This window comes from Henckelia pumila, chromosome 2 (genome assembly GCF_033568475.1).
Source record: "Henckelia pumila isolate YLH828 chromosome 2, ASM3356847v2, whole genome shotgun sequence".
Lineage (NCBI taxonomy): Eukaryota > Viridiplantae > Streptophyta > Magnoliopsida > Lamiales > Gesneriaceae > Henckelia > Henckelia pumila.
Window position 1 is genome coordinate 166,323,908 of NC_133121.1, and position 11,490 is coordinate 166,335,397.

General features: G+C 36.5%; 1 protein-coding gene across 1 annotated transcript; it reads right to left on the bottom strand.

Moving 5' to 3' along the window:
- Positions 1–252: 252 nt before the first annotated feature.
- Positions 253–5,459, bottom strand: LOC140885269 (mitogen-activated protein kinase homolog MMK1-like). Its single transcript, XM_073292220.1, has 6 exons — positions 5,166–5,459; positions 4,930–5,059; positions 3,984–4,121; positions 1,731–2,063; positions 723–903; positions 253–641 (listed from the first exon to the last, which is right to left on the bottom strand). The coding sequence occupies exons 1-6, from the start codon at positions 5,369–5,371 to the stop codon at positions 466–468; spliced, it is 1,164 nt and encodes a 387-aa protein (XP_073148321.1). The 5' UTR covers positions 5,372–5,459; the 3' UTR covers positions 253–465.
- Positions 5,460–11,490: the final 6,031 nt, after the last annotated feature.

The window sequence follows — 11,490 nt, forward strand, 5'->3', positions numbered from 1 at the left end:
GGTTTAAAAAACATACAAAAATGATTTTTTTTAAGTCAAAAGCTAACAATCACTTTTTTTTAGTGATTGCAAACACTCCCATAGTATAGAGATGATGACGATTATGATGATGAAGAAGATGATAACAACGATTAATGATGACAAAGTCGAGGAGGAGGATGAACGATGAATGATGAAGAGGAGGATGACGACGATGAGATGATGAGCAGTGTGCATGCCTATTGCATATGATACAGGAGGAGCCTAGAATAATTATTTTTGGGCCTTTGAGACTAGAAAGCTTACAGAAAATTCAGAACAAAAGAAATAGTTCCAGTAACAACCAATTCATAACTCACCAAATGTATTCTAAAATCGAATCCATCCAAGTTTTTGTCCAATAGTATATACATTAGATCGATCAAAGATCAAACAAAGCATTTATACCTAACAAAGTACATTAATTTAGCACCAAATGACAACTATTCACACACGCTGATATTCCGGATTGAATGCAAGAGCCTCCAAGTAAATCAGCTCCTTCATTTGTTCTTCACTCAGAGCGTGCTGCTCAAAGTCAAAGCTAAAAGGTGTCGTGCAAATAGGCTCATCGCTTATATCGTGCAGTGAGTTCAGATACGGATGCGCCAATGCATCTTCAACTGTGACAAGCACACAAATCTCTAAGATGAGAGAACAGTTTAAATTCAATAAATCAAACAAGGTAGGAGGAAGTTCCTTACCTGTTATCCTTTGTCTAGGATCGAATGCCAGCATCTTTTCAACGAGATCAATAGCGAGAGGGTGGACACGAGAAAATTTTTCGGTAAATGATTGACGACGATAAGGAGGGAGTTGTTGGATGTATTTTTTAGCATTATCATTCAGACACCCCATTTCAGATTCTGATGGGGTACCGATCAACTGCAAAGCAACAAAGAACCTTATTCACAAGTAAGCATGGTTCTATGAGTTGGTATAAATTACATATATCGGTGAAAGTTTTCAAGAGAATCAGTCGATTGCATAAGTAGTCGAGACAGCGTGGACAGCAAAATAGTTTCGCATGCTCCAAATGTAATTAGCAGGATATTATTTTATGTTTTATGGAATATAAGTTCAAATAATGTCCCTTTCGTAAAGAACCATATAATTTCCAAAACCAATTCTGTTTAATGTATATCACATCACGAACAAACTATTCCTGATATCCGATAACCGAGTATTCAACTCACACGAAATTATTTGCTAGTCAAAACCATCCAATTCAATTGGGTTTTTAGAAGCTGCATAATGCATCCAGTACAAAAGCTTATGCTACCTACCTGTATTATCTTTAATGAAATATCATGTAATCTCATCAAAAAGGGGGCAAAAAAAGTATTGTGTAATCTCATCAAAAAGGGGGCAAAAAAAGTATAGTGTAATCTCATCAAAAAGAAAAAAAATAATCTATCATGTAATCTCATTAAAAATAAAAGTATCATGTAATTATCTCTTATATTAGAGATTCTTCAATTGGAAGAATGAGAAATTCTGGCTCAATAAAGTCTACATTCATAAGTACAAAGAGAGGAACACAGTTTCCAGAGATTTTGTTATAATGTATTTAATGGCAAAAATAATACAGTGAATTCCAAATGTAAAACTGAATCAACATAGTCAAACACATGTTAATGAAAATAAAAAAGTCTGAGAATCTTGAACAAATTTTGATATTCCAATGGATATTCCAAAAGAATAGATGATACCTCCAAAAGTAGCCGTAACTGATGCACATGATCTCTACCTGGAAATAAGGGCTTGCGTTCCATTAATTCCATGAAAATGCAGCCCACCGACCATACATCAATAGCAGCAGTATAATCAGATGAATTTAGCAAAAGTTCAGGAGGCCGATACCACCTTGTCACAACATATTCAGTCATAAAATCTGTTTCAGATGTGACACGTGCCAGTCCAAAATCACATATCTTTAGGTCACAATTTGCATTCAGGAGAAGATTGCTAGGCTTCAAATCCCTGTGCAGAACATTGGCTGAATGAATGTATTTTAACCCACGGAGGATTTGATACAAGAAATACTGCACCAAAACACGAAGATAACTATTTTACATTCTAAAAAAAATACTAATAACAAAGAATACATGACTCCACAGACAACAGAAATTTTTTTTAATGCTAAAGTTTTTCTGTTTCATATTTTTCAGGGGAGGGGGTTTGTCATGGGATCCTCGGCCCCACCCAAGATGATTTGTCTATGGGAAATCCAAATAAATAGGATTCTAAGCTAATTGATAACTTTTATTCTACTATAGTTTGAATAAAAGAGATAATTCCCATAAGATTGTGAGTTAGGACATGATGATCTTTTTATTTTTGGTTAGGATATATTATCTTCAAAAATCTTTGCACTTTCCCTTATAATGGGGGAATGAATCAATAAAGGATATTAGAAAAATTATAATTTTGTGTGACGATATCTGTTAGATTTTCTCATTCTGCAGTTGGATTAAGTTCTTGGCAGTGGTATATATGGGCATGAATAATCCTCCTTTTTGAAGTAGTTTGGGATGAGGTTAAGCTCAAATCTATGATCTTAACATCGTATCAAAGCCCAGACTCATTGTTATGTGTTAGAGAGCCCTTATGGATCACCAGCTTATGTCTTGTAAACTTCACGCTCCAGTTATTCATTCTTAGGTGTATTTGTGTTAGATGTCTCACATCGGCTGGTTTAAAACATCATGAATTATTATGACCCCTTAAATCTCCCAATAACGATATAAAAAACCTGGGACCATAACACTGTCAATCGCTTGCTGCGACCAAACCAAATGCATAGGCAAGCAAGGATGACGGCAGTTGTATAAATGGTATGCATGACCAGCAAACCAAGGGGCTGCGTGGCAGTGAACCGACATATGGCAGCACATATGTGCCCAAACCCAAACACTCCAAATTGGATTTTCCAAGGCACAATGCGCTGTCAGATCCACTAAGATGGCTAAACCGATGCGAACATTTCTTTCGGCATCAACAAACACCGGAAAAAGACAAGTTTGGAATGGCTTCTTTTATCATGATGTTCAACCCGGTTTTTTAAGTGGAAACGAGATCATCTAAGGCTATCCTTCCCTCATCGTCGAGGTCAACCATGATCTCAAAGGGGGGTAATGTCATGGGCTCCTCTGCCCAACCCAAGAAGATTTGTCTATAGGAAATCCAAATAAAATAGGATTCTAGCTCATTATTATCTTTTATCTATTTTAGTTTGAATAAATGAGACAATTCTCAAAGATTGTGAGTTAGGATATGCTTATCTATTAGGATATGATGATCTTTTTATTTTTGGGTCAGGATATGTTGGCTATACTTAATGGAAATCATTGTTGATATGTCGTCTATACTCTATACTTAATGGAAATCATTGTTACTCTCCTATAAGTTGGGGGGATGAATCAATAAAAAATATCAGAAAAACTATTCATATTCTTGTGTTACGAGATTCAAGGTTCACTCTCAAAGAGTCTTAGAACCAAGAGATCAATAGGTTATCTCTAAACAAGCCTCAAATTTAAAACATCATGAATTATGACTAGCCCATAAATTCCATAGGTGATACATAATGCGGGACCATAACAGGCTGGAGTTTTGTTCTATTTATGAAAGAAAAGTCATGAAAGGAATTAGCTCAACTTGTTCAGTATTTGATAACACATGAAACTTTCAATTTTACTGAGTTTCCTTTCCTGTGGTCATAGCTACCAACAAGAAAATTATGGGTTTAACCATTAAACTATCAGCCAATTTCCAAACTTTATCGTCATCCTACTACTTTTTTTCCAACTTCACGTGACCCTTGCCATATTTTTCTCACCAAAAGGATTAAATTCTTATTTTTTCCCCAGGAATCATGGGGGTTCACACCATAAAGCCAAGATACAAAGCCTTAATTTAATGTACATCTTAAATTAAAAAAAAAATTATATATACATAAGAACCTGGCAATGCTCCTCTGACAACCCTTGATTAGAACGGATAATTTGATGGAGATCGGTGTCCATAAGTTCATACGCGATGTACACATCATTAAATGCCTCTCTCTGAGGGGGTGGAATTATATCTCTGATAGCAACCACCTGCAAAAATAGAATGCGTTGAGAGCGACAAAATGTACAAAATTTCTAACGAGAAGAAAGCCGATGTGTTTCTCTTTACACCACAAAATTCGCTTATTCTGGTTAGTTAATAAAGTAGAGGGAGATCTGAATTTAGTAATTAAACACACTTGATGTTGGGTATTATATTATGATCATCTATGATAGTGACATGCTATGTGCTTAACAACATGGGCCAGGAGCCAAGAAATAGAGAAACGAAAAAATTGCAGAACTGCTCAAGCAAGCAGCATCTTAATAGGCTGTTGCAGAGTAAGAAATGACATTCTCCACCCAAAAGCCACTTTCTAATGCAGCAGCACAGCATGAGAAAGAACATCCATCTGTCAAAATTGGGTTCTGATATAGGTGTACATAGTTGAAGTGCCAAAATTACTCATCTAACATTGGATAAAAAGTAAAAAAGATGTTTTTTCTAAAGATAATACCAAGATATCACGGCAATTTGGTGTCACTCAACCTCATTTCCTCAAAAGATCTATAGGGCTCTACAATGCTTAGGTTCGGCCAAGGCTGTTCACACATTAAACCCGAGAGACCAAGATTCACACCAACCTAATAAACGAAATGTAGTGTTTCTTTGGCTTGTTCGATTACATTAATTGATAGCAAATTTACCACCCCGTGAAATATAAAATTGAATCACGCATTTCTACACTAGCATCTATGGAAGAAATCACTTAAACTCGATAAAAATTTCTCAATAATAGGGGGAAAAAAGGTTGGTTCTAAGCTGCCTCTGTCATGCCCCAAGAACCGATTTACTCACGTTTTCATGATCCATATGACGAAGCAGCTTTATCTCGCGCAGAGTCCTCTTCGCATCAATTTTATTGTCGAAGGCATTAGCCACCTTCTTTATGGCCACATGCTCATTCGTCTCCGAATTCAACGCCGAGCTTTTCAACAAAATCAAATCAATCAGTGCAAATCAGTAATCAAATGCATTGAGGAAAACAAAACAAAACAAAACCAGCACAGGCAAAGAGATAGAAATCTTGATACCAGACGATGCCGTATGCGCCTTTACCGATGGGCATGATTGGGGGTTTGTACTTAGATGTGACCTCGAAGATGTTGCCGAAGATGTTGTATTGGATAAACCTTCCGCCATGGCTCATAACCGTCGGTATATGATCGACCGGCTGCGGCGGAGGAACAGGCTGCGCCTCCGACATCACGGCGTCCCCCGGCTGTGCTCCGGCATCCATCTCCGTTATCAGTTAACACAATTAGAATTAAAAGTAAACTAAACACTCACTCGGCCATTTATTATGTGTCGGCTTTTTCAGTCTCATACTACTATTGGTCGGCAGGCTAATAGTTAATTAGCACTTCGTCACTGTTAACTTTTATTTTTTTGTTTGTTCCAAATATATAGTGATATATTATATTTAATAATATTTTTTTATATTTTTTTATTAATATATATTTATTAACTACACCTTGAAAATCGTGCAATTATTTTTAATAAATTGAATAAGGATAAAATAAAAAATTTATATAAAATTTGTTTTCTCACTACATTTTTCTTAATTTGTATGAAAATCCAAAGAGGATAATATATATGGGAATGAGGGAGTTTTAAATAAGAGTAATCCATATACAATTTTATTTTTTTTATTAGAAAATAATAATAATTTTCTTTAAAGAATTATGTTTAAATCTCTATTTTGCCATAATATTTTACAAATATTTTTTGATAGGTAAATAAATTTTATTAATAACCAATCCAAGTACACATGTAGGAGGAATATATAAGAAATATAAAAGTATATTTTATTATAAAATCGTCTAAATATTTGATATAGATGTAATTTTATTATCTTAAACGCATCATCAATATCTGATAATTTATTTGACTCTATAATCTACACCATAGAATTCACATTAGAAGAATTAGATTATCGAAAATTAGTTCAATAAGGATATAATTCTTTGATATTTTTTGAATATGTTAGAGAAAAAATTATTCATTGTAGGAAATTATTATTGATAATAAATATAAAAAAAAACCTCATATTATGTTGTAGATAATAATGAATAAAAGCTTTTAGCACGTGTCTTGTTATTCTCCGCTACAACCTACCATTTTTTTATATCAAAAAACATGTAAATTCATAAGTGAAAAGTCTCAACTTACAACGTATTCTGTCCAAATACCACTTTCCCAAATAAACGAGTTAGGAGATAAACAAACAAAACGAGCCACATTATAGGAAACTGTGTTAGCCGTCCGCCTCACATGAATCACATTACTAGATAGCGTCATATCCATTAGCTTGCAAATCAACGAATATGAGCGCCTATATAGTGAAGATATAATGCTTTCACCAAGATTAGCGAGTATGATATTACCTGGCATGCATCTTTTCATAAGCAAATGTCAGTCCTTTCTGAATAGCCATTAGTTTTGGTTCCACCACCAAAATTAAGACTTCCATCAAATTTTGACCAAGTGATCCTGAGAAACACCAACTGAGTCATTCGATAATCACACTATCTTAAAACCTTTCTCGAATTGACTATATTTATCCAGTCTCTACAATGATTTAGCGCATCCAAAAGACATCACGGGAAAATTGATGACAATAATCCCGTCAGATCCGAAAATTATAGATCTCAGCTACTGTCCTTTTCCCCTGTCTAATTATTTGATGCTATCCTGTCAGATCAAAACCTGCCGATAACAATCTCAGAAATAATGCAAAGATTCCATAGTACAATGTTATAATTATCATTCCTCAAGACTGATATTTTATGATAAGCTCGAAACTATTATCCAGTCCAGTCTTAGATTACTGAATTGACAACTCTAGTACCAAGCTAGGTATATCAGATCAACCTTTATCTGATAAAAAATACTCACCTTGCCTGATACTGTCACTATATGTATCTTGCAACAGATTTACTCAAGAACAAGCTACGACTGAGCCACAACTATGGATAATTAAATCAAATTGTTCAATCACATAATCTCTGACCATACTGATCTGTTCATCTTACAGCAAACCAGAGTCAACATTATTTATGTCAACAATTCCATGTGAATCTAAATATCCTTTTGAGGTATTGACCGCTTAAATAGGTGTGATAAAAATCTACTGGCAAGCGTACCAGGTCAAATAATAGTAAAGTGGATAAAGGTCCAGATGTCGAACCCACAGGGACTGTATATGTATGAATACCAGCATATGATTATTCCTACTTAATCTAGACTAAACAATAAGAGTGATGAAAATTCAGATTTTAAACTAAAAACTTAAATTGCAAATAAAATTCAATTCAATAAAAAACACGGCAGAAATTTTGGATTAAATTCAATATGGGAAAGACTCGATCAAGGACACACGTAGGTACCAGACAAATTATGTAACAAGTAGTCGATTCAAGACTCGGATTTTAATCTTTGATCACGGGAATTCTCATATCTTGTTCAAAGGTCTATTTCTAGAACAAACATACCTACTCAAATATTGACAGATTAATCTTTCGTAATTCTAATCAAATTTGAATGCATTAAATATTTGTGAAAATTCAGTTTACACCCAAACCGCACACTGAAACCGAATTATATTTCTAGTCGGTTTTATCATGTAGTGACCCTTACCGAGATCACCTACTAATCAGAACTTAGGCATGAAATAAACTTAATTAAAACAATAAGCCAGAATTAAACTGCGGAAGCAAAAACAATATACAATCCCAAGAAAAGGAATCTACAAATATCCAAATAGTTATACAACCAAATCGAATACTGTATCAACCAATACAATAAAATAAAACCCTAGGCGAAGCTCCAGCTGGCCAATCCACTGCCTAGCCCCTCTTGGAACCACCCGCCTCATCCAATCGCAAACCTGCCCCATGGAATAGGGTGTTCAGATACACAAAGTACGAGACGTGAGCATAAAACGCTCAGCATGAGAGTATGAGTATACATGCATGCAAGTGTACCTCCTACTGACTAGAGGCCAAGAATCGGATAACAAATACAGACTGGGCCCTGGTATGTACCACGCTGTGTCGTCGCTTCAGGAGGTGGCTCACATACCGAAAACCAGTGGATACTCCGGACCCAAATCGATGGAAGTCCATCCACTAATAGGATAAGGTAAAACCCTACTAACAAACATTTCAAAAAAGATAGCTCAAGATGCAAATGTATGCAGCATATAATCATGTCATATAAATCATGCAGTCACATAATATATGCATACTCAGTCAGGATATCTCGAACAGTACTTTTGTACCTCAATTACTAGGCAAGCTCTACCAGCTCTAGGTTCACTCCTATAATCCGCACTACACTACCAAATGATACTAATATCATTATAGTGCTCTAAAAGCCTTAACTAAGCTATTGCATACTCCTAAATATTTTTAGGAAGCAAAAGCTATACCTGCGTCTGTCGTCAGCCCGTTGCTGTCGCTTGCCTCAAAACTAGGCCACAGCTCCGCTACGACGCATGGATCGCTACGCCACTTTCGGATTCCCAATGGGACGCCTAGAATTCCCTAGATCTAAGCTCGAAGACTAAGGAATCGAGAGAAGAGAGGTGATTGGTGCATCTGAATCTGAGGCTCGGCACCTCTATTTATAGACACGGAACGGAACGTCCGTTCCTCAACGTTGCGTCCGTTCGTCCGACGATCGTTGCGTCCGTTCTCCATCGTTGCTTCCGATGTCCCATCAAATGCGTAAGCAATGACGCATTCTGCTGGCACAAACGTTGCGTCCGATCTCAGGACGTTGCGTCTGTTTTGCCTGACCCTCCGGACCATTTCTGATCATTCTGGGTCTATTTCCGGACTCCGTTTATCCATTTGAAGTTTCCTTAATCATGTTTAACTTAACTAACATGATTTATTGGAGTGATTAACACTTAATCACCATAGCCTTTTCTTCGTCCGTCTGCTCAGGTTTTTCAGATTGTACTCGAGTCACGACCATGATAGCATTCACGCCTCTGGGATTTGGTTCAGTGTTACTTGGCAAAGATCCAGTAGGATGGGTAGACAGTTGGGTTGCTATCTGAGCCATCTGAGTCTTCAACTTCTGAAGCATAGCTTCTTGATTATGTAGCTGAGCTTCTGTACCAGCCACGTACTTCATCATTATCTCCTTCAAGCTCGGCTTCTGCACCTCTTGCTTAGGTTGACTTTGCCAGTTCTGATTGTAGGTGTTGTTGTATGAGTTGTATGGCTGCCGTCCTTGATTTCCTGCAAAATTAGCCGCCTCCACCTCAAACAACTGTTGTTCTTCTTATAGATTCTCTTGTACTTGAGTCGTTGGCGCTACTTTCATAAGTGACACTTGGTGTGTCAGAGCGTCAATCTTTGCATTCAGGGCCATTAAAGCATCGACCTCTAGAACTCAAGCCTTCTTCTCTTTCTTCACATCCGGCCACCCAATATTACTCTCTGCATATTACCAATGATCTCCCATGCATCTGCCGGTGTTTTCCTAAATAATCTTCCATTAGCAGCAGAATCCAACATGGATCGAACAGACTGATCAGTCCCATTGTAGAAAGTCTGAGTCTGCTGGTTTTGGGTAAGATTATGTTGAGGACACATCCTCAACATCTTTTTAAATCTGGTCCATGCCGCATGAAGAGATTCTCCATCCTTTTGCTTGAATGATATGATGTCGGAGAACAATTTTGTCATCTTCGTAGGAGGGAAGTTCTTGTTCAAAAAAGTTTGAATTAGTTGGGTCCAAGTAGTGATAGAACCCGCAGGCAGATCATCTAGCCACTCCATAGCTTTGTCTTGTAGAGAGAATGGGAATAACCGCAGTTGCACTGCATCAAATGTTACCCCATTAAACTTGAACGTGTCACAGATTGATAGAAAACGCTCCAAATGATCGTAAGGATCCTCCACAGAAGTGCCTCCAAAACGTGCTTGAAGCTGGATCATCTGAATAATAGAGGCCTTCAGCTCGAAAGTGTTCGCCTCAACAGCCGGGCGAACTATGCTAGATCCATAACCTTCAACAGGCGGATGAATTAGATTAAGAACTGTACGATTGCCCGCCATCTCTTCCTCTGTCTCTGATTCAAGTTCTAAATTAATAGCTCTTCTAGCTTTCCGAATTCTGCTCAGTGTGCGCTCGATCTCCAAATCAAGTGGTAGAAGATCTTTGGTGCGTCTTGTGCTATGCATGCACAAGCAGAAAGTACCTGAAAATCAACATGAAATAAAATTCAGAATTTAAGATAATAAATAAAGTCTAATCTCAAGTGAAATAAAAATTCTGATATCAAAACAGTCCCCGGCAACGGCGCCAAAAATTTGACCGCTTAAATCGGTGTAATAAATATCTACTGGCAAGCGTACCAGGTCAAATAATAGTAAAGTGGACAAAGGTCCAGATTTCGAACCCACAGGAACTGTATATGTATGAATACCAGCATATGATTATTCCTACTTAATCTAGACTAAACAATAAGGGTGATGAAAATTCAGATTTTAAAATAAAAACTTAAATTGAAAATAAAATTCAATTCAATAAAAAAAAACACAGCAGAAATTTTGGATTAAATTCAATATAGGAAAGACTCGATCAAGGACACACGTAGGTAACATACAAATTATGTAACAAGTAGTCAATTCAAGACTCAGATTTTAATCTTAGATCACGGGAATTCTCCTATCTTGTTCAAAGGTCTATTTCTAGAAAAATCAAACCTACTCAAATATTGACGGATTAATCCTTAGTAATTCTAAACAAATTTGAATGCATTAAATATTTGTGAAAATTCAGTTTACACCCAAACCGCACACTGAAACCGAATTCTATTTCTAGTCGGTTTTACCATGTGTTGATTATCAAATTGATCAAAATCAATACCTCTTCTATCGACTTGGAATCGATTAACATGCAAGAAAATAACTGGCCAGATCATTCACAAGACAAATATAAATTCGACAATCAATAAAATAAAATCAAGTCTGAAAATTCTCAAATAAACATCCAAGTTTCTACATAAATTTGTCTGGCACAATCACGTGGCCTTGATTGAAAAGAAAGAACTACTCAAGAAACGAAATCATGATTCAAAACAATGTTTTAATCATGAACTCAAAATAAAAAAAGAAGAAAAGAGAAATCTTCTCTCCCAAGCCGGTAGTAGCCGCCTCCCTTGTTGTCTGCGTTCTGGAACCCTCAATCTGATGATAAAAACAATACTTATATGCCCAAATATATGCAAAAGATAATATCCTTCCCGAGCAAGAGTTTTCAATTTTAAAAACTCTGTACGTGCGGCTCGCTCGAGCGAACACAAAGTGCGCTCGAGCGAGCAACTCTCTGGTTCGAAGA